Source organism: Pygocentrus nattereri, chromosome 3 (genome assembly GCF_015220715.1).
Source record: "Pygocentrus nattereri isolate fPygNat1 chromosome 3, fPygNat1.pri, whole genome shotgun sequence".
NCBI lineage: Eukaryota > Metazoa > Chordata > Actinopteri > Characiformes > Serrasalmidae > Pygocentrus > Pygocentrus nattereri.
Genome location: NC_051213.1, coordinates 44,987,275 through 45,015,007, shown reverse-complemented (window position 1 = coordinate 45,015,007; position 27,733 = coordinate 44,987,275). Strand labels below are relative to the sequence as shown.

General features: G+C 39.7%; 1 protein-coding gene across 1 annotated transcript; it reads right to left on the bottom strand.

The window, feature by feature from the left end:
- Window positions 1–720: 720 nt before the first annotated feature.
- Window positions 721–26,555, bottom strand: il6r (interleukin 6 receptor). Its single transcript, XM_017702114.2, has 11 exons — window positions 26,151–26,555; window positions 18,737–19,180; window positions 15,699–15,929; window positions 13,447–13,570; window positions 11,260–11,432; window positions 10,056–10,207; window positions 9,400–9,559; window positions 6,936–6,976; window positions 5,317–5,371; window positions 3,567–3,666; window positions 721–2,536 (listed from the first exon to the last, which is right to left on the bottom strand). The coding sequence occupies exons 1-11, from the start codon at window positions 26,239–26,241 to the stop codon at window positions 2,332–2,334; spliced, it is 1,776 nt and encodes a 591-aa protein (XP_017557603.1). The 5' UTR covers window positions 26,242–26,555; the 3' UTR covers window positions 721–2,331.
- Between the last annotated feature and the right edge of the window lie 1,178 nt (window positions 26,556–27,733).

Sequence of the window (27,733 nt, the reverse complement as noted above, 5' to 3'; positions counted from 1 at the left end):
CAGTGACGTCACGTGACTGAATCACTGCATCATCAGCACAAACTAACGAGCAGGACGAGCTTCGCTGAGAAGATCATTAACTCTGATCAGCTCTCAGCTTCATTATTAGAGCCAGATGAAGGAGAAAAGGGTGGGATGAGCTGCTTTTCCACTGTTTACAGGCTTTAACTTCTGTTTGGCGCTGCTGCCATGGTAACGCTGGATGATGGTCACGCGCAGTGGAAAAAAGTATGAATTTGGACCTGAGAGTTCACATTAAGGTCGCATGGCCACCAATCGGATACGTATCTTAACTAGGACTAGTAATTGGCTCGGGTCGGATTTTGAAAAGATCTGATTTGTGTGTCCACACAGCCCTGAAAACATCACATCTGAGTCACATTAGGACTAAAAATGGGATTTGTGCCACTTCAACCTGGTAACATTAACGTGGCCAATTTTGACTATGTAAATTTCTAGAAAGCATTTCACACCAAAACACTCTGAATGATGTTGTTTACCTCTAAACGCTTATATGATGATGCAGTTCCCTTTAAACATGGTTTTGGAGAATGTACTACTATTAAACAGGTGCAGACGCGACCCTGGCGTTCCTGAATTGCGCTCTTATCATTTCAAAGCCTATTATGGAATTACATTTTAATTCTATTATAACAGAGTATAGTATCTGTGAGATTCCAGCTGAAAATGTTTTAGCACCCCACGAAATGAAGTGTAACATTTAAAAATAAAACATTCTTTATTAAAATGAACACACACAAAGCACAAACCTTCAGTAGTTCAGATTATGTACAAAATCTTTTAAAGCTTATGCTGGGAAGGAAATAAATGCCTGCATACGTACAAGAGACGACCGGTGTTTCAGCCAGTTTTGCATAGTATAGTAGTTCAATGGCAGCTGAAGACGACATTCAGTATTAACACCATCAAAACCGGCTGCCCTGCAGATGGGATTAAAATTCCATGCTGTTTCTTTGAGCAGTTATAAGCATTAAACAACAACAACAACAACCAGTGTATAGTGACAACATAAACTGCATAGTAACAAGCAGCCGACTGGACGTCAGCCAATTAAATCTTTATACTGGTTTTACCTATTGTTTAATTTTCCTCTTGTTCCTCCTTAAAACTGTACAAACATTGGATAATTGGATTTTTACAGCCTTTTTTAAACAGCATGTAACTGCCAGCAGTTACAGACTTGCAAGCCTTATCCTAGAGGTCTGCACTCTCACGGATTCCTGTGGGACCCACCACAATATCTTGTGGCGTGTGACTAATGTTCAGTGTTGCACGTAGGAGTGGGTGTGGCACCAAAAAGACACCAAAAAGAACCGCTCTGTGGTTTAATTCCTGCTTTATGTTGACTGGGAATGAGCAGCGTTTGGTGGAGACCCTAAGTGTTGTGTTATTTTGGCAAAGAATAATGTATTTGCGAATAGACTATGTCAGATGTTGGATGTGAGTTCACCTTGACAGAACTGTGCGGGACAAATTATGTCAATTACATTGTGCGGGAGCGGGACAAATTATGTCAATTACAGGCGGGAGCGGGACAAATGATTCCGATGTACTGCAGGAGTGGGTGGGGGTGGGATGAAATCTTGCAGGGCTGTCTGTAAACCTCAAAAAACATTCACAGATCTAACAGAACACCTGACAGACGGCAAAACACTTTGAGAGCGCTGGTTAAACTGAACTGTACGTGTGATGAAATGAAGAATTTGAATATTCTCCATCTTCTAGATGGTGTATACTCATATTCACAGCTAAAGTAACTCTATGTTGTGTAAAAAAAAAAAAAACTGGCCGGTTGCAAAGCAGAAATCTGCTTACTGCCCGGCTCATTAAGATCTGGTGTTTTCCCATTAAACAAATTATTGACAAAATCGGATTTTCTGCAGGTATCGGATTATTAAGAGCATGTAACACTCAATGATAACGTGATTATCGCTGTTGTCGGAAGAAAATCTATCTTATATCTCCAGAATGTTAACTTTACAGGCGACGGAAAAAACATGCTCTACTTTTAATGTAAATTAATGGAACCAGTGTCACCGGTATTTCCAAATTATGGCAAAAACGACAAAAAAGAGGTTTTGTTCTGAGAAGTTATATGTAGGACACAACATGGAATTTCCTCCTCTTACTGGCAGCATGGCCAATCTGAGGCAGTTATACTAGCCCTGAGAGAGAGAGAGAGAGAGAGGGAGGATAGAGAGAGGGAAATGAAGAAAGAATTTGGGTGGCCAGTTGTTAAATGAATACTGGCCTTTGATACAGCGTTGTGATCAGCTTGTCTGCTAAAGTCTCTGACCTCTCAAGTCCATTTCACTGCCCATGAGGGAAAAAATAATCAAAGTTATGTAAATTAATGCCTTTTCCTTCCTCTTCCCCTGCAGGCAGGAAGTGATGCTGGCTTTGCTGACGAGGAGCCATGAGGGGCTGATTGAGGGCGGCTGGGGGAGGCGACGAGCACGAGCAGGGAGGAGAGTAGCTCGGCTTGTCCATTTTAGACATGAACCGTAATCTGTGCCTGAAGGGAAACAGACACACCGGAGCCGTAAATGGAAAAGTTAAAACAATGGTGAAAAATACAGGCAACGGTCAGAAAGCACACAAGCAAGTCTATTTCACATCATTTAAAGGATTTTAAGAATTCCACAAATGTTTCAAAATGTCTGTATGATTAAATGGTTAAGATGTAAACAAAGTGGTTTGATAGGAAATCCTCACTTCTGGTTGGTAAACAAAATCTTGTTTACAGTGGCGGTGAAGTGTTTGATGCCTCTAAATGCTCCCTCACAGGGAGTTATTACATAAAACTGGCTCAAGTCCAGAGGCTTGCTTGTACAACACCTCTGAGATAACATAGATAATATATTAGCGTAAAATGTATTTTTAAACCCATTCATGGTGGAGTTATACATGCAGGACGCTGTGAGGCAAAAACGTCCCCAAAGAAAACTTATTTTCTCATCCATCATCAACACTACTAACATCTAACAGCTCACAAAGCACGTCTAAGGCTCAGTCTTGGATTCTTGGATAGTAAATAAAACGGCTGTGTTGGTTTTGTAGACACTGTGACCTCTGGTTCCATTCATCACCACAATAATGTACCATTTCACATCAAACCACTTTGCTTAGGTCTTAACCACTGGAAAATCAGCGTAATTCCCCTTTAACAACTGCTTTCATACAGTTTGAGCCAAGTGATGATTTAGGCCTGCGGACTGGTTTGCATGATACCATTTAGATACGTTAGCCTCATAGCTCAAAATAGCAAACTTCAGGCTGCTGAACTGAATTTCCACTGACTTTTTTCCAAGGCGTAAACCAACACGTCTCTCTCAAGACACTGTAGGTTCACTAGATTTTGGAGAGTAAATTAAATGCAGACATTGTGACCCCTGGTTCTCTTCAAACTAAGTTTCTCTACAACGAACCATTTCCATTCTAAATGACTTTGTTCACATATCGACTGCTGAATTCAATCTGGTTGACTTCCCCTTTCAGGATTCAGTGAGAACTCAACTAAAGAATAATAAAAAGGGGGACAGTACCTGAGTAAGAAGGCAAAGATTACGATGACGGTGACGAGGAGACACAGCCCGAACACCCACAGCACATACACCCACGCTATGTTAGGGGCTTCAGGTGCCTCTGTTAAAGCAGAAACAGAGAGTGAGTGAGTGAGAGAGTAAGAGAGAGAGAGAGAGAGAGAGAGAGAGAGAAGGGTGGAGGAAGGATGAGTATCAGAGGAGTGTTCAGTCTTGTTTGCTTTTCCAGCCACATTCAAACTGCATTGCTGAATGGCTTGTACTTTTTCTGCTACAGAGAAATCTCTGCAGATAAAGGAAAAGGACCCGGCATTAAAAACCCGGCAAGCTGGAGGATATCACCACATGGCCTTGGGAATACTCTGACAATCAATTGTCAATAAACACTGTTTGCCGCGGCATTTCCAAATTCAAGATAAGACTGTACTACACACAGTGGAGGTCACATGTCAGCAATGTCCAGAAACATTGCCAATGTTGCTGGACTCAAGCTCTCCTGAAATGGACTGATGCATAGTCAATGCATTTATTGTAACATTCTGTAGGTGTTACAACAGCATGGCTGCGTAATCAGAGAGTCAGAGTGCTAGACTGGCCTGCCTGCCTCGTATTGACAACATGTGGCGCATTATGAAGTCCAAAATAAGTCCAGACAACAAAGACCCCATAAGGCTGCCCAGCTGAAGACTTGTATAACTGAAGAACAGTGTCTTCAGTCCCCAGATGTTGCTTAAGTGCTGTCAAAAGGAAAGGTGAGGTTACCCAATGGTAACCATGTTATTGTCACATATTTCAAATTAGCGTTTATTTATAATCAACAGTAAAGCGCATGAGGCAAAGCATCAAATATCACACAAACACTGTGCTGTTTTTGATTGAATACAGGTCAAATAGAAATTAGCAATCACTGCTTTCTGTTTTTATTTCACTTACTGTCTTAACCTTACTGCTCTTCATTTACTCGTTCTAAACTCGTTCTGATATGGAGAACGTACATTTTTAGTAGTAAATCTCTTCATTTTTTTGTGTTTAATATTGTTGAATGTGACTTTTTAACACATGGTTTGACACATATACACTCACCGGCCACGTTATTAGGTTGCTACTAAAAGCTTTGACCCCCTTTTGCCTTCAGAACTGCCTTAATTCTTCATGTCATACTTTCAACAAGGTGTTGGAAACGTTCCTCAGAGATTCTGGTTGGTTATTTGAGTCACTGTTGCCTTTCTATCATCTGGAACCAGTCTGCCCATTCTCCTCTGACCTCTCACATCAACAAGGTATTTTCGTCCACACAACTGACCGCTCACTGGATGTTTCCTCTTTTCCTGACCGTTCTCTGTAAACCCTAGAGATGGCTGTGTGTGAAAATCCCAGTAGATCAGCAGTTTCTGAAATACTCAGACCAGCCCGTCTGGCACCAACAACCACGCCACGTTCAAAGTCCCTTAAATCACCTTTGTTCCCCGTTCTGATGCTCGGCCTGCACTTCAGCAAGTTGTCTTGACCACCTCTACATGCCTAAATGCACTGAGTTGTGGCCGTGTGATTGGCTGATCAGCTATTTGTGTTAACAAGCAACTGACCTGTACCTAATAAAATGACCAGTGAGTGTATATTATTTATTTATAAAATAAACATGACTTATTATAAAAATATTAAGTACACAGGTTAACTGGCTGAATTGGAATTATCGATCAGAATCAGCTCTAAAAAAATCCTGATCCTAAAAGATCCTGATTTACAAACTTACCCTCTTTTGAATCACCCTCAGATCCAGATCCTTCAGGAACCGTCCAGAAGGGTTCCTAAGAAAACAGGCAAGTTAGTGAGATCAGAGACAAGATACAGATAAGAGGCACGACATTTACATATACATATTATTGCCCACTGCATTTATTAGCAACCTCATTTTATATGAGCAAAAGGTAGCTGTTATTATTAAGTGCTGTCAAGTTGGTTCTGACAATATGGATAGAAGTGCTCTAGAATGTCTTTTGAAGTCACTACGCTGTATAACTAGCTGAGGAAATATTTAATATATGTCATATAATATAGGTCATATGTTACATCTATTTATTCTTTTTTTTGTATTCTTTTCAATGGTTCTGCCATGTTTTAACATGACAAAGAAATATGAGCTTTGGCCACTAGAGGGCGTCCACACTCTATGTCTGAAATGTCCTGGCACTGGAGCCAGTGAGAGGGTGTGTGTTACACAGAGTGGACCAATTTTGCCTGTGTTCTCTCTCATATATACTATATCTATATCTCATATATCCTGTATATATATATGTATTTATGTATGTCAGTATCCTTGTTGAACCTTTACCAAACCTTTCCACAAGGAAGCTCAGCATTATTTGTGGTTATTATCCAACACCTACTCTGGCTAATCACTGCTCTGTTATGTTAACTTAGTTTAGCTGGAGACGGAATTGAACAAAATCCTTCGGATGGCCAGAGGCACTAAAGAGGAATATGGAACTACGGGTGGGCGATATGGCAAAAAATACATCATGATGTCAAGATACATGCGATTCATTGCGATACTCTACTGAGTTTTTCTGAGGTTTGATGAGAAGGCATACTTCCTCACAAGTTATCGACTTCTTTTTTCTTCAAAATAAGAAACTCTTGTCACATTTACTGTATTTATGTTTATTTGCATCTATTCTATTCTATTCTATTCTATTCTAATGCTAATCATTTTTTAAGGATGTACTTAGGTGACATGTACATACAACTGCTTTTCTGTACCACTATTTTGATGTCAAATTCCCCTCTGGTGATGCATTTACATCATACAACAAATAATATTCAGCAAATTCCAATACCAGCTCATGTTTACAGTTTGACGAGCTTATTGGAATTTAAGGGGAAATCATCACAGCTTTAAAGAACCAAACAATTGCAGTTTTAACTACGATACTTAGAACTTCGCTTCTGGAAACACACTTCCTCACTGTGCATGTGATCAAATCACGACTGCAGCCTTTCCCAGGCAGATCTGATTTTTATCTGAACAGTTTCACTTTCATCAGAAGAGTATTTCTCTCCTATTTTAACCATGAGGTCAAGCTGAAATGAAACAATAGCATTCCTTCATGGCTTTTACTGATCATCACTGCTGCTCTACTTTCACCATCCGTTTTATCAGAACACACCTACCTTGTACTTCCACTCACAAACCACTTTATGAGCTTCATCTATTTTATAGATCCACTATATAGGTGTAGAATTACAGACCGTAGCCCATCGATTGCTGCACTTTGCAAACTGTGCATTGATAGATGAACCACAGTCCTCGCAAGGTGCAGCTACAAGAGAGGAGTTTCTAATAGAGTCTAAAAAATGAAAGGCAGAACTTACTAGAGTCGCATCGACGTCGGAAACGATGGTCGGCTTCGGAGCTACAAAGACAGACAGACAGACATGTTTATTCTTCTTTTTGGGATTATTCAGTTATGTGTGGTCAGTATGTCTGTGTGTGTGCGTCCTGTTAAACTGTCAGGACTTCCTTGCAGATCGTGAGATGATAAGAGACATGCCACTATCCGTTATTAATACATTCTGTTTGACCTGTATTAAAATGAAAACATTGCAGAAATGCAATACGTTAGGTTTCAGCTTACAAACTTCATTCCTTATTTGTAAACACGAGCTCATTCCATATTTGATGCCTGCTACACATTCCAAAAGCATGTTTACCACCTGGTTACATCACCTTTCCTTTTACCAAAACTTCATAAACTTTACAGGACTGAAGACATCAAATGGTCCAGGTTTGACAGCCGAATGTCTTGGCATTCCTCTGTTACACAGCTTTAAGCTGTACATCTGTGTTGGTCTTTCATTGTTGTGTTTTGCACATGGTTTCAGTGGGAAGCACTGTCTAGCACCTGCACTCTCAGATGTCACAGCCATCCTGTTGTAACTCATGTTGAACTTGGCTTGATGTCGTCATGCTGAAATAAGCATGAGCGTCTCTGAAAAAGACGTGGTCTAGAAGGCAGCATGTGTTTCTCCAAAACGTGTTCATTGTTAATGGCCTATGGTAAAGCCTGTACAGATATCCAAGTTAGCCACTAATATCCCCTGATACCATGACAGACCCTGGACTTTAAACTTTATGCTGATAACAGTCGGGATGTTCCTATTCTTATTGGCCTGGAGAACGCAGTGTCCGTTATTTATTTACATATACAATCTGAAGGGGTGACTCGTCAGATCACAATACAATATAATACATCAGTCTATTTCAGATGAGCTTGCACCTAGAAAAGTCAGCAACATTTCTGGACGCTGTAAACATAAAGAAAATGTATATATGTATGCAAAAGTGTAGTCGTGGATGCAGCGACATTCGGTTTTCATTGATAATGGTTTGACAAAGCATTCTCAAGCTCATATGGTGACCTCCAGTATGGGAGCATGCTGGTTTTTAAAGCAGTCCTGTCTGAGGAGTTAAAGATCATGGGCATTCAGTTGAGGTTTTTGGCCTTGCCTTTTTTTCTGTTTTCTCTGAGTCTCTGACTGTTTTGTTGTTATTATGCACTGTAGAGGGTGAAACACCTGAATCCCTCGCTGAGGGAATCAATCACTCGCTGAAGAACCTTATTTTTAAAAAATTATTTGCTAATGCGGTTTTTGGCAAAGCCATCGATCCATCCTCATTCACAGAGAACTTTCATGAATGCTCTTTCAATACCCTAGCACAGGGGGCTTTCTCTTTTACTGCCCTGTTGCGGCTCCACAGCGAGTTCGATTCCTAGAAACGTAAAATAATCCTCCTTTTCTGTAAAATAAATCTCTGTCGATTGTTCTAAGACAGTTTTAACAAACGCTGGTGTTAATGTAGAACTGCTAATTCACCAGCCTTTAACTCTGAAGATCGGTGCACAGAATGCTGGTCACATAGTAGTGTAGCGGAGAATTTGGCCTACCTAGTAGCTAATGAAAAAATAAAGACAAAGGTTTAAGAGGAATGTCGATAATTTGAGACGAATGGACTTACTTGCATTTATAAGCACTCCAGCTAGTTTTCCTGATACATTTAATCTGCAATAAGAAACTGTCAAACGTTGCAAAGCTGAAGTCACTTCTCATTAACCAATTTCTTGTTTGAAGTTTCCCGTTCCACCTAATACGGTGTCCCGGTTACATTCTGGCACTTCAGGCACCACTTAAGGAGGAACTGGAAAATTCAAACAAGAAGTTGGCGAATGAGAAGCGACTTCAGCCTGATTTAAGAAATAAAACGTTGAGATATTTTACAAGAAAGTATTTTTGCAGAAAAGTTTCCTGCCAGAGATGTGAGAACAGCAACTATAGCTGAGCTAAAGCTTAAAGCAGAGCATTTTCATTTGTATTATATTTTATCTTGTATTAGTACAATAGCACACATACAGCCAAAATGTTGCGGTGGTTTTGATTTTTGTTGAAACGACAAAACGGCTCTTCTTAACATTTGGGTTGTAGACCTGGGCTGTAATTGAGGCTTGCAGAAAAAACAGTCCTTCAATGATGCAGTACAGTGTGAATGAATGTTTAGGACATTTTATGAACATTTCACAACATTCTTAGTCATTTCCCTTCCTCCAACTTTTAATGTGTTGCAGGTATCAGTTTCAGGAGGAGCGGATATTTACAAAACGAAGTCAATAAGTTAAAACATTACTTACTTTGTCTTTTGTACTATTTTTTTGTTCAAACACAGGTCATAAATTTATAAATTTAAACGCTGCTTTCCGTTTTGATTTGTACTTCACACTTCACTGTTATATATATAAAATACATTTAATACACATGGGAGATATGTATTTGCGCATTTTACCTGTCCACGTGTGTCCATACACAGGATCGGTCCATTCACTCCAGACACCATCAAATTCATCTTTGGCTCGCAGTTGTACTTCATACTGAGTGTGTGGCAGAGCATCCATAATCCACCATACAAGCGCCTCATGCTCAACGTCTATCTCCACATACTGGTACTACAAACACACACACATACATTGAAACCTATCAAATTCGTGTGATAACAACGTGATTTATGTGATATTAATTCACATAAACTAAAGTTCATGTATTGGCATTACACAGAAACACTAAAGTCAATAAACAACACAAATGTATACAATATAAATGATGTTAAATATACATTACATTAATGTTTATAACATAGGCACCAAATATACTTTACAACAAAACGTTACCAAATGATATTCTAAATAATTGTGTATATCCAATCATGTTTTGTTATTTACCTTAGGGTCACCTTTGTTGCATGAGACAGGCTGAATATAACTTTTATTAGTACTTTCTCTGGATATTAAATGTATTAGAACCTAATTCAATAGCTTGGTCAGTCATTTCAGAATCATCTACAGCTTCCAAACTTCTGAAAATATACTTGCAAATGTTCTTTTCAATACACTAGTGTTGTTATTGTTGTTGTTATTGTTGTTGTTTACATTTCCCAAATCTTACATATTTGGCAAGAGAAGGCCGATATCTGATCTCGAACTGGAGAGAGTAATAGCCCCGTTTCCAGGTGGCAGGATATGACCATGAAATGCCCAGAGTGTGTGGCCGACTGTCAGCAGATTTCACCTCCACTTTGGCAGGAGGGTCTGGTTTGACTATGGAGAAGGAAAGAGAAAGAGAGGGATTTCAAACAGAATCAACAAACTGCTTTATCCAACCACAATGAAACATGGAGGGCTGGTCTTCATAAACATTGGACACTTGTGCAGCTGACAAATGCAACACTATTCCACACACTCACTTTACGCATCTATCGCAGTGTAGTATGCACTTCTGTGTCTGATCCACTCGTACCAGCGCAACACACACTAACACACCTCCACCACATCAGTGTTTCTGCAGTGCTGAGAATGATCCACCACACAAATAGTACCTTCTCTGTGGGGGGTTCATGGGGGTCCTGACTACTTGACCACTAAAGAACAGGGTAAAGGGGGCTAACAGAGTATCAGAGAAACAGATGGACTACAGTCTGTAACTGTAGAACTGCAAAGTGCAGCTATGCAGTAAGTGGAGCTGATAAAATGGACAATGAGGGTAGAAACAAGGTGGTGGTCATGATGTTACGCCTGATCGGTTTGTATACTGAGTGATGCGGTCTATCACAGACTGTGATGCACCGAAACAAAAACCCTTGGATGAAACTGAAATTCAGCCACACTGGGCCAAAAACCGAAAAAGAAAACTGGGGCATTTGCAGATTTGCATAATCATGCATATTCATACATTATTGCAGAAGTTACGGCATAGGAAATTCCTTACATCATTTTTAATACTCTCCTGGGTTTAACGTAAAAAATGATACAGAAAATTACTTTACAAGTTATTATTCGACACAGATTACTGTCTATGGTTAAAAATATGACCTTCAAGCTACTTAACCTACAAATAAAATCACAGACTCTCAGGCTACATGATGGACACGATGGACCCCACTTTGAGAACCACTGTTCATCTCTATATTAGTGGTTACTGAACACCTCCATACAGTTTAAAGGAAGTTTAAAGAAAGTGTGTGATTGCTGGCCTATAAGCGTCCGTTCATTAGCCTTGTAGCTTTAAAACTAAAGAAGCAAACTTCATGTATAAAACACATCTATTGCATTTGGGTTAAAGGTGGAATCTTTTTTTGCACTCATGCACTCACTGATGTTCTGTAGGGTGAAAGGGTGGGGTTGACTGGTGGTATTTCCCGCTGTGTTGGTCACACACAGTTTGGCTACGTAGGTGTCTTTGTCGCCCTCGTCACTGGACAGAGCGCACCAACAACGAGATCGCTCAGCAGAGTATGAGCATTGAACACGAGAGAAATCTCGCAACCTACAGAGGCAGAGAGAGCGACAGAGAGAGAGACAGAAAAAAAAGTCTGATTATTAAAGTAAAACAAACTAAAGGATGACTTTTTAATGTTAAAATATGATATTAAAATGTATTTATTAAAGTTTTACAAAATAAAATGTGATATATTAAAGTTTCAAGACATGACATCATGACCACCTCCTTGTTTCTACACTCACTGTCCATCTTATCAGCTCCACTTACTGTATAGCTGCACTCTGCAGTTCTACAGTTACAGACTGTAGTCCATCTGTTTCTCTGATACTCTGTTAGCCCCCTTTTACCCTGTTCTTCAGTGGTCAGGTCCCTCATGGACCCTCACAGAGCAGGTACTACTTGGGTGTTGGATCATTCTCAGCCCTGCAGTAACACTGATGTGGTGGAGGTGCGTCAGTGTGTGTTGCGCTGGTCTGAGTGGATCAGACACAGAAGTGCAACAGATCTGTACTGTGGCTAAAGAACCTGAAGTCATTCTCACCCCTATCAATTACTCCTGTGGTGATACATTTTTGTATGCACAAGTTTGAACATCCTTGGTCAGATTACATGGTTTGTTGATTTTCTATGTGAAAATAATGTAACACTTGGAATTTCACAGGGAAAAAGGTAAATGTAGAGGATATGTGATTATTTTCACTTAGAAAATCAAGCAGAATTTGTGCAACTTTTGCATAGGACTGACCCACGTGACAAGAAAAGCAGCCTCAAAGATGCCCATAAGAGGCAAACTTGAGGCCATATGCAGGGTTAGTCCTGGACTGAGCGCAGCCACACCAGCTGATCATGTGCAAAATACACATGCTGTTAAAAACTGCTGTTGGCTGTAAATTCTCAAGCTAATGACAGCAAGACAGCTGGCTAATGACATCTGATTTTAATGTGATTTCTACTCTTTTATATAGTAAAGGCAGTGTGAAAATCATGTAGCAACTCTCATCTGGGTCATTTACACTAACCAGCCACTTTATTAGGTACACCCTGCTAGTAAAAGCTCGGACCCCCTTTTGCCTTCAGAGCTGCTTTAATTCTTCATGTCATACTTTCAAACAAGGTGTTGGACACGTTCCTCAGAGATTTTGGTTGGTTATTTGAGTTCCTGTTGCCTTTCTATCATCTGGAACCAGTCTGCCCATTCTCCTCTGACCTCTCACATCAACCAGGCATTTTCATCCATACAACTGACCGCTCATTGGATATTTCCTCTTTTTGGACCGTTCTCTGTGAACCCTAGAGATGGTTGTGTGTGAAAATCCCAGTAGATCAGCAGTTTCTGAAATACTCAGACCAGCCCGTCTGGCACCAACAACCACGCCACGTTCAAATCCCCTTTCTTCCCCGTTCTGATGCTCAGTCTGCACTTCAGCAAGTGTTATTGACCGCCTCTACATGCCTAAATGCATTGAGTTGCAGCCGTGTGATTGGCTGATCAGCTATCTGTGTTAACAAGCAGGTGAGTGTATACTGAGACTTCTGCATATCAAACGTCCTGTGTCCACTCACTGTACACTCTATTAGACACTCCGACCTTGTTTGTCCACCTTGTACATATAAAGTCAGAGACAGTCGCTGTAAAATCTGTTTGTGTTGGTCATCCTCTAGTCCTTCATCAGTGGTCACTGGACGCCACCCACAGGACACTGCTGGCCGGATATTTTTGGTTGGTGGACTGTTCTCAGTCCAGCAGCGACACTGAGGTGTTTAAAAACTCCAGCAGCACTGCTGTGTCTGATCTAACACACCACCACCACGTCAGTGTTACTGCAGTGCTGAGAATGACCCACCACCCAAATAACACCTGCTCTTTGGTGGTCCTGTGGGGGTCCTGACCATTGGGGTAACAGAGTATGCAGAGAAACAGATGAACTACAGTCTGTAATTGTACAAGTACAGAGTGTTCCTATATGGTAAGTGGCGGTTATCAAATAGACGAAGGGTATAGATACAATGTGGTCTACTTAATGAAGTGGGTGTTTGGTGTACATCTCTCGTTACTCACCCTGTCTTTATGAGCAGGTAACACACAGGGCGAGGAATTATAGGCTTTCTGGATATCCACTCACAGCGCAATTTGCTAGTGTGGAATTTCTTGCGGCAGGACAGAGTGGGAGTCTCTGGGGGAACTGAAAGAGATACGAGTTTGGAAAATTTCAGTCCAGAGTCCTTCATGCAGCACTTTTGCATAATCCTAACTGTGTGCAGTTCACATTACAGCCCAGTGAAGCGATTTTGACTCTGTCTTCCGCTGAGTTCTAAGGAGACAGGTGGTAGCTGTGTGCAGGTGTTGTCCGATAGCAGCAGTCGAGCGAAAACAGTGAGAAAAGCACAGAATTCTGGCACTTTATGCAAATAAGGAGCAAAGTCTGCTGTCCAGTGATTTATATCATAGTGATTTAAGTGAAATCAGCGATCAGTAGATTTTTAAAACAATATTTGCCGTGTTCCTTCAGTCTCAGCCTGAGACGCTACATCCACGTCAACAGGGGACATCCGATCTACAATAATCTCAGGTGGCCCAAGCCAAGACAATGATAGACAATTAAGTCTGTCAGAAAACGAGCTCCCTGGAGACGGTGATATGGCAAAAATATCATTTTTTGATTCTTAAAGGGAAATTCCACTCATTTTATTCAGTCACACTGCCCACCTGTATCGCCTGTTCTGTGCTCAACAGCCTTTCAAAACTAGGTTTATGTATATAGCTGTATACGCGAAGGTTTGAACCCCTGTCACAATTTCTATTTAACATATTGGAAAAAATAAAACATAAATACAAAATGTGCAATAATTTTTGCACAGAACACGTTTGATTTTTTGTCCTAATATGATCAATTTAGCCATTAAACAGTAAGTGCACATTAAAATAAGCAGACGTGTGTCGTCTCAAAGGGATGTGTGCTTTTCATTTTTTAGAAAATCAACAAAACATATCATTTGACCAGGGACACGCAAACTTTTATAGGAGTGTAGTTGTTGGGCTTCAAAAAGATTCACGTTTCTAAGTTATTCATGATTTACGGCAACACTTTCTCAGAATGACAAATTCGTAAGCATCTGTAAACACATTCATAATATGTTATAATGCATTCATAAGGCATCATAACCATGACTATAAATATTTCTAAAAATGCGTTACACGTTATAGCCATGCTTATTATGCATTATGAATTGTTGACATAATGCATTATAAGCACTGTTCATAACAAATTATAAGAGCTCATAAGTTTTATTTATTTGTCGGCTCTAAGTAAAGTGAAGCGTACTGGACTAAAGCCTCCCCCAGTGTTAAGACTGAGGCTTCAAGCTGAAGGATTTACTGAAACACTAAAACACAACAAAGCTCATTACAGGCTTCAAATGGCAGATTTTAAATAAGTGATACCATCAGTAGTGATTTTGTACTTGTTGGTTTGCTGTGATGTGATGTAACATTTAAAGTGAGAGGACAGCCTGTTTGGAGCATCTGAATATTCAGGACTGAAGCCCCGAAGAGCCCCAACAGGGCAAAAATAAACTTTGTATTTGCCTTTATGCTCTTCATGCTAGGACTGACTTCTTTGGCACAGACAGTATAATATGTTATTAAAACTACTTATAATGCATTATATTAACAATTCATAATGTATAATGAACATGGCTATAAAGTGTAATGCAGCGTAATTCATTTTTGTATGTTTTTATATTTATAAGATTTATAACCATGTTTCTAAAGCATTACAACATGTTATAAATGTGTTTATAGATGCTTATGAACGTGACATTCGTAGAAAGGGGTGCCAAATTTCCTTTGAATTGAAAAACAGTGAGCATTCCCTGAACAGCTTTTTCTAATCAGGCTTGCAGTTAGGCTACAAACGCATATAAATATGTAACTTTTGATTTTCAATGTATAATAGGCTTATAAAAATACATTTTATTACTTAAAAACTTATGATGATGCAGGTTTGTTGTAAACATATGATGATGCAGGTTTGTTGTAACAGTTGCCTAAACTGCTTCATACATTTTACCACAGTCTATTGATTTTATACACTAGTTTTCAGATTTCACGCATTTTTGGATATAATCCACGTAGGGTTCAAGCTCAGTGCAAGGACGCACTTGTGCTTCTAACACTATATTCACATCAACCTAATTACTGCACGTGAAAGATAATTTGATCCTTTTCATTATAGCCCTTCATGAGGTGTTCACTAAGACTGCTTACATTACGATAACACTACAAAATATGATTTCTTGTACAAGCCTTGCCTCCCACACTGATCTGAACAGTTGAGATGAGTTGGCCTCCTCTGTAGCAGCTGTAGTTTCCTGAGTCGGTCGGTCGGAGGGCGGGCAGTCTCAAAACCCCTCCTCTTTTCACACCCCTAACTTTCTGGCCATTCCGAGTCCAGCGTGTCTGTCTTTTAATGCCTCTGGTCACCCGCAGCCCCTCCTCCTTGTCCTCGTAGTCCTCATAGTCCTCATACTCCATGCTCGTGCCTGTCGGCAGGACGACATCTTAGCATCATATTAATGGACTTAACCATCTTCAGGATAAACTTTATCGGATAAAATTTATCATAAAAATACATGCAGATATTTTTGAGGCTGTGAATTCAAGGAAAAAAACGCAAAACAATTTAAATTAATTTAAGACATGTTTAGGCCTTAGAAACAGCAGTTTTCACTGGTAATATCAAAAAGATAAAGTCGGCTGAAAGTACAGATGATAAACTTTCAATCCTTACCACACTTGTGTTTTTAAGTAGGAGTAAAGTTTATTTTTTTGTATTATGATGCAAATTTGATAAAAAGTTACGGTTCTGTGTCCGGAAATGTATTATTGATTAAAAAAGTGCATTTCCTGACAAAAAATGCAGAGTGGCTGCACAGCTTAGGCCACTCCCAGGTGGTTGCTAGGGTTTTGGTTGGTGGTTGCTGTGGTATTCCGGACTATGTGTGTAGGTGGTCGCTGTGGTATCTGAGTGTGTAATTCTGTAATAACAGGTGAACATTCATACAGTTTTTTTAGGATTGCTTACACGATAAATAACATACAGTTAGTGAAACCTGACAGAGCAAAACAACAGTAATCACAATTCTCTACATTAGACACAAGAATCATGATGTCACTACCATGCAATTTCAAGGCACTGCCTTTCAAAATACCACATCTGTGAACCAACTGATCAAACATGGCCATCAGGTGCACAAACACTCAGGTGAATAACTGTAAACACTCCAATTATAACCCTAACCCTAACTCCAACTATATAAAAAAGGTAACAGGTGAGATTCTTTAATTAATGCATTCTTTTTGGCTTTACAATTGTAAGTGTTTACATACAATATTCTATTGAGAAAATGTTCTGTTCCGAATTTCAGTGCAAAATGCAACCTTTGGTTACTGAGCTCTGCTAAAGCCTGAGTAGACTGATAAATCAATGTGATCAGTTATTAATCTCAGTGTTACTGAGCTCTGCTAAAGCCTGAGTAGACTGATAAATCAATGTGATCAGTTATTAATCTCAGTGTTACTGAGCTCTGCTAAAGCCTGAGTAGACTGATAAATCAATGTGATCAGTTATTAATCTCAGTGTTACTGAGCTCTGCTAAAGCCTGAGTAGACTGATAAATCAATGTGATCAGTTATTAATCTCAGTGTTACTGAGCTCTGCTAAAGCCTGAGTAGACTGATAAATCAATGTGATCGGTTATTAATCTCAGTGTTACTGAGCTCTGCTAAAGCCTGAGTAGACTGATAAATCAATGTGATCAGTTATTAATCTCAGTGTTACTGAGCTCTGCTAAAGCCTGAGTAGAATGATAAATCAATGTGATCAGTTATTAATCTCAGTGTTACTGAGCTCTGCTAAAGCCTGAGTAGACTGATAAATCAATGTGATCAGTTATTAATCTCAGTGTTACTGAGCTCTGCTAAAGCCTGAGTAGACTGATAAATCAATGTGATTGGTTATTAATCTCAGTGTTACTGAGCTCTGCTAAAGCCTGAGTAGACTGATAAATCAATGTGATCAGTTATTAATCTCAGTGTTACTGAGCTCTGCTAAAGCCTGAGTAGAATGATAAATCAATGTGATCAGTTATTAATCTCAGTGTTACTGAGCTCTGCTAAAGCCTGAGTAGACTGATAAATCAATGTGATCAGTTATTAATCTCAGTGTTACTGAGTTCTGCTAAAGCCTGAGTAGACTGATAAATCAATGTGATCGGTTATTAATCTCAGTGTTACTGAGCTCTGCTAAAGCCTGAGTAGACTGATAAATCAATGTGATCAGTTATTAATCTCAGTGTTACTGAGCTCTGCTAAAGCCTGAGTAGACTGATAAATCAATGTGATGATCAGTGATTAATATCAGTGTTACTGAGCTCTGCTAAAGCCTGAGTAGACTGATAAATCAATGTGATCGGTTATTAATCTCAGTGTTACTGAGCTCTGCTAAAGCCTGAGTAGACTGATAAATCAATGTGATCAGTTATTAATCTCAGTGTTACTGAGCTCTGCTAAAGCCTGAGTAGACTGATAAATCAATGTGATCAGTTATTAATCTCAGTGTTACTGAGCTCTGCTAAAGCCTGAGTAGACTGATAAATCAATGTGATCAGTTATTAATCTCAGCGTTACTGAGCTCTGCTAAAGCCTGAGTAGACTGACAAATCAATGTGATGATCAGTTATTAATCTCAGTGTTACTGAGCTCTGCTAAAGCCTGAGTAGACTGATAAATCAATGTGATCAGTTATTAATCTCAGCGTTACTGAGCTCTGCTAAAGCCTGAGTAGACTGATAAATCAATGTGATCAGTTATTAATCTCAGTGTTACTGAGCTCTGCTAAAGCCTGAGTAGACTGATAAATCAATGTGATCAGTTATTAATCTCAGTGTTACTGAGCTCTGCTAAAGCCTGAGTAGACTGATAAATCAATGTGATCAGTTATTAATCTCAGTGTTACTGAGCTCTGCTAAAGCCTGAGTAGACTGATAAATCAATGTGATCAGTTATTAATCTCAGTGTTACTGAGCTCTGCTAAAGCCTGAGTAGACTGATAAATCAATGTGATCAGTTATTAATCTCAGTGTTACTGAGCTCTGCTAAAGCCTGAGTAGACTGATAAATCAAATATTTCAGTCAATTTTCACAGGTCACAGATTTCAAACTAGAATATTAACCACTTAGCCACCACCTGAGATAACAAAGCTGGTGCTACGAAATCTGAGGTGTTTGTGCAGGTCTCGCTATGTCAAGCTAACTTAAATTTTGTCCATAGCAGTATAAGTGCTCATACCCCTCTCAGAGCTCATCCCCATTTCCATGGTTACACTAAAAGCACCTCCTTCTTCTGCAACTCTGCCCACTCTGTTCGGCTGGGTGGAATGACTGACGGCCAAGTCACGCCCATTCCTCGTCTGCTCCTCCGTCGTGATCGTAGGAGTTTTAACAGTAGTTACAGGTTCCCCTTTGGTTTCAGCATATGTTCCAGTGGCAGTCTTGTTTTGGTACATGCCAGTTACAGCAGTGTTCCTGATGGTAGAATGGCTTGTTCCAGTAGTACCGGTATTACCTCCCTCCCTTTGGTATGTCCAAAGGCCAGTTTTGCCTCCTCTTCTCCTGAGCCTCTCTTTCTGCTTTGTATCCATCTCTAAAGGCACGCCATCCACAGTGATATCGCCAGTGCAGCCCAGGATGACCTCGCTACCCATGGTCAGAGCCAGCACACCAGGAGGAGGTTCTGAGAAAAGAAATGAAAGATAAAAATAGTTCTGATGCCAGTTAAAGATGACAATAAAGCCTGTTATTCAGGACCTTCCTATTGGCTTCTATTGTCACTGAGTTGAGTCAGTAAGCTTTCTTTTAGCAGAGGCACAGGAAATCAACATCGTTGTCGGTGGTAACCGACCAAACACTGTAGATGATGCCTACAGAGAGTAAACTGGGGGGGTGGGCGTTTAACTGTTTAACCTATTCTTGCACAATGTTCTTTATATTTCTGTTTAAAAGGTGAAACATTCGCCCACAACTTTACAGAGGATCTGCTTCCCTGCCCTTCATAATTGCTGCCACTGGTCTCGTAGGGGTTTTGGATTTTTAAATTGTCGTTGGGTTGCCATCATTAACATTCTCAAAACCAAAAATTTTCATGTTCTACTGTCTGCAAACCTCTTCGGGAGCCATGTTAAATTTTCTAAGTAGCCCAAAAAATGGATTACTTTTTAAAAAATGTCCCAGTTCAGTGTGAAAACCATGAATGTGGCAACTCTGGCAACTCAGCAGATCATCATGTAGAGCAAACAGACTGGAGAACAGTCCACAGTCCATTATGAGAGAAAACAAGGGAGGGTGAAATAATACTGTAATGACAAAAATGAAATGTAATGTAATAATCAAGACATTTATGTACAAACAACTGCTTTTAACATTGACGCATGCATTTCCTCTGTTCTTCTTACAAGCTTTTATCAATACAAGAAAAACTTCAATATTTAGGGTTTCTCTAGTGTTTATGTGAGTACATTTTCCCATAATTCATCTGATTAAGGAGGACCCAATGATATTTCTGCATAATTGAAGTGTTAAGACCTAAAAAAAGCCATTTGGTGTGAAATGCTCAGTTGTAGAGAAACTCACTAGCCACGTTTACATGCAGCCTAGTAATCCGGAAATAATCCTAATAATCCAGAAATAATCCAACTAATATCTTGATCGGAACAGAATACGTCCATGTAAACACCTCAATTGAACTAGACTAGTCTGACTGAGGCCATTCGGAATACGATTTCTATCCGATTGAACGAGGTGAGTAATCCTGTAAATAATCTGGTAAATAGAAGAATAACCATGTAAATGCCTGAATCCGATTACATTCCCTATCGGAAACTTTAAGCACGTTCTGATCATGTTCGTTACATCATTGTGAAAGTTTATACTGCTCATCACAGCGGGAGCAGAAACTGGTCAGCAGAGGAGACGAACTTTATGCTCTGATCTGTAAAAGACGGCGGTGGGATGGGCGTCCGGCTCTCGCTGCTTCCTTAATACATGCTAAATACATTTTTCTGCCACAGTTTTAAAGCAATTTTAAAAAATTTAAAGTATCTGAAAACTCATCTCACTCTGACCGGACCCCGCCTGATGCTTGTTGTCATCACGGTAACGTCTATGCTAAGTGATACTCCACGCCTGCGTGTCATTCTGGACCTCATTACTTGTAGTGAGCATGCAAACGAAGATTTTCCATCAGACTGTTGAGTAGAGTGAGAATAAACACCTCAGACTGAATCTGTAATCGCAATTTATTCAATCGGATTGTCTAAAATCTTTGCATGTAAACATGGACACTGACTCAGAGTTGCTCGCAGTGGTGGAGAACCAGATGTCCAAAATGTTAATGTTACACCACAGGAAGCTATTACACAAATTGGTTATGAATGTGCTGCCTGAGTAATACAACAAAGTGTTATTGCTATCATGATAAATGATCACAACAAAGTGGTTGGTTAGTGTAGTGGGTAACACCCCTGCTTTCTACACTGTAGACTGGGGTTTAATCCCCACCTGGGTAAACACCCTACATTATACCAATAACAGTCCTTGGGCAAGACTCCCAACACCACCTTCACCTACCTGTGTAAAATGATCAAACTGTAAGTCGCTTTGGATAAGAGCGTCTGCCAAATGCTGTAAAAGTAAATATGCTTTTCTGAGCATATCGTCAATACTTAAAAAGCACCGACTAACTAAGTTTCACAACAAGTGAGCAAAGTTGGGATGTTTAAATTTGATTTAGTGCAGAGCAGTTTAAAAAAAACAATGGAGTTTTTTTTTTCCTTGCGCTTTACAAACTCCTCAGACCACTAGTGTTTTTATTATTATTTTTTTAGTACAGGTTTTGTTCTTTGTGCCTCAAGATCCTCTTCTGGCCACTATATAACCCATTTTTAAATGCCTATCTTTGCACTGTAGACATTGTGATCCCTGGTTCCATTCACCACTGTTATAAAGAGGTGGTACGTTTATCTAAAACAGAGCACATCCAACCACTGTGAACGACTCTGTTTACCCCTCTGGGGTCTTAGCACAATTTCTCGATTTTTGCACATCTTCTTAAATTTTCCATTAAAGTCATTTGCACTTAACATGATACCCATATGTTTCATATGAAAATGCTCCGCTATCTTCGTGGCTAAAATGTGTCTCTGATGTCAAATGAAAGGAGAATGAAGGGTTTCATTCGTGATGGGTCAATCCTTAGTGGTTTCCTGAGTGTCCATGGGTCAGTTTCGCACAAACTGACCAAACTGTAGACAGACACGCGGTGAGAGGCAGATGACGTGTACCTCTCTTCATAGCTTCATAAACCTGGATGCGAGTCCCGTATGATCTCAAGAGAAGATGGACTGGAAAGATTCAGGAATGTTTGAACCGTACTTCAGCGCTATATTCTCACAAAGATAGAGAAACAAATACAGCAGCATTAAATTTGACACACCGGCGAGTTCGTCGACCCTAGAGGGTTAAATCTTAAGAGACTAAATTATGCATACGTTTTTTAAAAAATAATAAACCGTGGAAATCCCCTTTAAAAACAGCAGCTTCCCACCCTGTTTAGCTCAAGGTTTAGGCCTTAATTCTCCAGGGAACTAGATGTTGCAATAACTTGCTCGCTTGTCTGCTGGAATGGGGATGATACGGTTTTTTTTGGGCGGGTATTACAATAAATTAACAACAACACAAAAAAAAGGTTTCCTGGCCTTGTGGGTGAGTGTGTGCGAGTGTGGGTGAGTGTGTGTGTGCGCGCGAGTGGAGGTCGTGGTTGGCCGATTTTGTACAGATAAACTGCTAAATTGCACAATGGACCACTGCACTTGTTCTCAGTTCCTTCTTCCAGCGGCTCTGATTCTTCTCCATTTGCTCCTTCCCTCCCTCCCTCTCTCTCTCTCTCTCTCTCTCCTGCCTGCTCTACGTACCACATTGGCGTATTCAACCTATATTGAAGAAAAGACCAACAATTTCTCCGAATTTATGCATCAATACAGGTTTAAGACATAAACAAAGCCGTTCAGAGTGAATGGATGTGAAACGCATGATTCTGGAGTCAGAACTGATCAAAGTGGCAGCGATAGGAACCAGACAGCGACAAGCATAAAGTTTTTAGATCAAATGGTTACAAATACACGCTGATACCTCAGACGCTGTGTTTCGATAGTCCTGAGATACAGATTTCTTTTAACACCACTCATGGTGGAGAGGAGCATGTAGGCATTTTAAGGCAAAGGAGTCCGATTTTGTTTGTTTGCTTATTATTTTAGACAGTAAAGAAAGTAGACACATTTGCGTTGAAGACGTTGTGACGCCTGGTTCCATCCACCACCACTGTAACGAAATCGGTGTTACTTTACAACAAACAAGTTTACACAAAACCGCTCTGAAAGACTTTGTTTGCAACCAGTGAATTCCAGGGAAATGCTGAAATATCGGCGGCATTTTCTGCTTCAAAGAACTATAAAAAGTGCAGACGCCTTTTCTGCTTTTAAACAGTGAAAATGAATCACTTCTAAAGAGGAAAATAACCAGCACAAAATCATCAGCGCGATCAGCGTCTAATCTTTCAGAATGAATCAGCTTTGGATTCACTCTGGTTGAAATCCCTGTTTAGCAGGGAAAGTCCCACCTGCTGTTAATGTAATATCAATATTTGCCCTGTTTATTATCTGTATGTAGACAGATCTATTAGAAACCAACCATCCATTGACTGTATAGCTCGGATAGTGAGAACCACATTATACAGTACGTGGATAAATGTACAGCGGCTAGATAAGCAGATAATTAGCCTTTACTGCTGTTTAAAAAACTATATATCACTATATATTGCACAGATATCATTACCACAGTAGCCTAAAAGCATCGATCAATATTGTGATGGATTAGTTCTAAACCTAACAGTCGGATGTAAAAGTTGGTCGAATTAGATTAAATTACAAAACACCCTCCACAGGGAACAAACCTCTTCAACTCCTTGAGACCACCAGTGGTTCCAAAACACAATCATGTTCTTCATAACGTTCATATTTCATAAGCTCCGTTCAGAAGCTGGGCGTCGTGTGAGGCTGTAGCTCTTCTCTCCAGTCTAATAGACGGTGATGTCATTTTAAACCCTTGTAATAAAAGAAGCTGAACTTTGTTTTTCTACTGAAAGTCGACCCGTTTTCCCCCCAAATCTGGGCTCTAAACTCTAAACAGGCTTCAGTGATCTGCTCTGGAAACATTACTTTTATGAAATAACACAAAGAGCGTCTGAGATTTTTGGCTTTCAGCCATAAATTGAGAGCGTATAATAATATGTGTAGATCATAAAACACACGTTCTGTTCATTTGAGGGGAGATTTTACCAAAAAAAAATAAATAAATAAATAAATAAATGAAAACAAAAATGCAGTTAACGAAGAATGTGCCTCTGGTCGTGTAAATTCAGATGGACAAACCAAAATATACCCTGGAGAATAAGAGGTTAAATACGGCCAATATTAGTGCACAATTTCTACGTGTTTGCGGATTTCATTATGCGCAGGCCATGTTTTGTGTCTTACCCCCACGCCCGCCAATATTTGTTCCCTCACCTATGAAATCTCAGAAGCACTAAATGCAGTGATGCATATCGTGTATCAAGAAAACGAAGCATCACGATGTGATATTTTTGCCATATCACCCACCTGCATATGACATTTCCATTTATTTATATACATTTACGCCATTTGGCTGACGCTCTTGTCCAGAGCGACTTCCAATTTGAACATTTTACACAAGTAGGCGAAGGCGGTGTTAGGAGTCTTGCCCAAGGACTCTTATTGGTATAGTGTAGGGGGCTTATGATATCTTTGACATAATAATTACCCTTATATATTTTCTATTCTTCTGTGTTTAATAGATGTTGAATATGTTTCTTACTGTATTGTGTTGTTGCTGCTGGATGCCTAAATTTCCTTCGGGATCAATAAAGTATCTATCTATCTATCTATCTATCTATCTATCTATCTATCTATCTATCTATCTATCTATCTAATGGCTCAAGTAGAAGTACAAACAGCTACGCTCAACGTCAACAATGGAACAGAGTAGTTCCGAGTCGGATTAGAGCTGCGCGATACGCAACACACGCAGTGCTTTTCACAACACACGATGTCACGATATGCGCTGCTCTGACTTTTGAGAAGTCAGATAAAGCAAAGCTGTGGCACATTTCAAAACGATCGAATCACTTCATTTCATAATCTTTTTCAAATTATTCTTTCAATTGTTTTTTCTAAAATCTAAATCATGAGTACAATGATTTGTATTCATAATTTCACATACGCACAGCACTTAATCCAGATAAGCAGGACTGTTTATGCTCTTACTACTCATATTCCCCAGCCTAGCAACTAGTGCTGGGAGGTCACCTAAATCGAGATGCTTTTCGGTTTTGTGATCGTTTTAGTGATATATTTGATCGATAATGAGGAATATATCTACAATATAATGCCCATAAAATAATACTGCGATGGTAAATTGCTGTTGTCGGAAGAAAACCTCATACCTTCAGAATGGTAACTTTACAGGAGAGGAAAAAGGAAAAAACCTACTCTACTTTTAATGGAAGTCAATGGAACCAGAATTTCTACCAAGTCATTTTGGGCCATTTCTTTTGGTCCATTCATCACGAAATATACACACAACGTAAAGGGCAACAGCCATTTTCAAATGACATGAAAAACTGAAAAAACGACAAAAATTGAGATACGAAGTTTTCTACAACCTGACAGTCACGCGGTTTTCTATCTGTTGCACTCTGTCGTTCACAGTTTTCTACCATTTTAGGACAAGAAACAGAACCAAACAGCCCAACTAGGGCTAAAGGATTTGTGGACTTGTGATTTAACTGCGACTATTTTCTTTCTATTAAGCGTCAGGACCATTTTGGCCAAGAAGACCATCACATCCATTCATTATTTCACATTAAAACCCTCCTCAGATAACTGCAGATAGGACAGACTGACCTGGGAGATCATTAAAATCGCAGCTATCTGAAAACTGCCCTTTCAAATTCGATTAAATAAACGATTAATCGTTAAGCCCTAAACCCAGTTATAATAAAAAAAGAACCCGTATCACTTTTGTAAGTTTTTTTTTTTTTAGCACAATTGATATGCGTGGGTTTATTATAAATGCTAAATTAATTACAACCTTATTCACAAAACATATCATTTCACGTAAAAAAAATAATAAATAAATAAATAAAAAAATTATTTACCACCTTCTCTCGCTAATTCTCCGTTCCACCTTAAATGGTGCAGCAGTTACGTTCTTGTGCCTCAGGCGCCAAACGCAACTGCTACGGAATTTAAGGTGGAACGGACAATTAGAGAAAGCAGCCAAATTCAGCCTCGTTAAAAACATAAGCATAATAAAGTAGCAAAAGTGTACTTTAACACATATAATCGAGTGAAAGGGACTAAGTTAACTGTCCCCTTCTGGTCAAAACGTTAGGCTATGCCAGCTAACAGTAAATAGCGTTAGTTAGCCTAGCTACCGTTAATTATGCACAGGTTCATCCAGAGCGTTACGGTTAACGGGATGTTCATTCGTTATAAAAAACTGGGCTTTCCAATAAACGAACGCCCTAAATCCTGAAACTACAAACAGGAATAAAGGCTATATTGACTCACCTTTCCGAGGACATATCTCAGGTTCTTGAACACACTGGACTTTGACAGCAAACAAGCCGGAGAGAAGCAGGAGCGCCGACTGGAGTCTCATCGTCAAGTCAATTCGCCATATCTAACGTAATAACGAGCGAGCAGCACTAACATGAAGCTCGGCGAGCCGTTGAAGTAAAAAAAAAAAAAAAAAAAAAACAGGAAGAAAAACGACCACAGCGACTTATAAACCCGAAAAAATCAAATAAAATGAAATAAAATAGCTCTGGTTTACGTTTACACGGCCAGCCCAGGCTGCTGTGGTGAAGTCCAGGCTGTTTGTGTGGAGTTTGTGTCGGGGGGTGTTGCTGTAAGGCTAATGTTTGGTTTTCTGATTGTAGTTATGTGGCCGGAGATTTCCCAAAGACTGCCCCTTTCCCTTCACTCTGTCTCTGCTGCCTGTTGACAAATTCGTTGTTGCGCAATGTTCAGCCCCTCTAACAGTACATCAGGACATGGACAAACAAACTGACCGTGTCAAGGACCCCGAGGGTGGAATAATAGCCTCAAAACTGTCCTCAAGGAACAGCAATTCAAATACGCTGAAACACGAACAGGTACCACAGAAACTTCTCAACCACTGATGAACTATGATGGCGTTAAAGGGGAACTCGACTGAGTTTTTCTAAATATCTGGAAAAATGATTTGTTGAAGTGTAAACACACTCATTCAGAGTGGTTCATGTGAAGTGATTAATTATGGAGAAATGTACCATACCAGATTTCTTTACAGTGGTGGTGATAGGAACCAGGGGTCACAATGTCTGCAACAGGTTGTATTCACGACCCAAAACAACCAGTTACCCTACACTTGTCTTCTGAGTTTTTATATGTGATGTTGACGATGGTAAAATAGTGGTAATTGTGGTTGGCGGGGGGGGGGCTTTTTCCTTTTCTATTTTGCCTTACGTCACCTTGAACCACCATGGCATGTTTTAGGCCAAAACCTCCTCTTAAAACTATCATAAAACAGTGTCTCAAGCATCAGGCAGCACATTCGTAACTAATGCCTTTCTATGAGGGAGCATTTTAGAGGGAACTCTTCAGACGTCTGGTTCCTATCACCACCACTGTGAATTCTGACTTTTGTAGAAAGGCGCATTTTTACATCAAATCACTCTGAATGTATGCTTACGGTAATATATCATTAAGCTGAATTTTTTTATGCAGAAATGGTGCAAAATTTTCAGTGGAATTCCTTTTTAATGGCTACAAGTACAAGTTAAGGCTAGTTTGACAGCTTAACAGTCATAGTCACAGTCAGTGCTATAATGCTACTAATTATAATTGGACGTCCTGCATAGGTATCATTGTGGAGAACCTTAAAAACATTATATAGGAAACGTCAAGTTACTTCATTGACATAACGACTCAAGGAGAAGTAAAAATAGCTGAGAATTTTTATTTAAATACAGCACTGAGTTCTATATAGAATCCCTGTTGAACGTCTAAGCACATTCAGCATTTATTAGCACAGGAACTAAAGTTTCAAGCTCTGTACTTCTCTTTTTGGAGCCTTCTGGTCGGTAAAGTGAGCTAAAGCAACACAACAG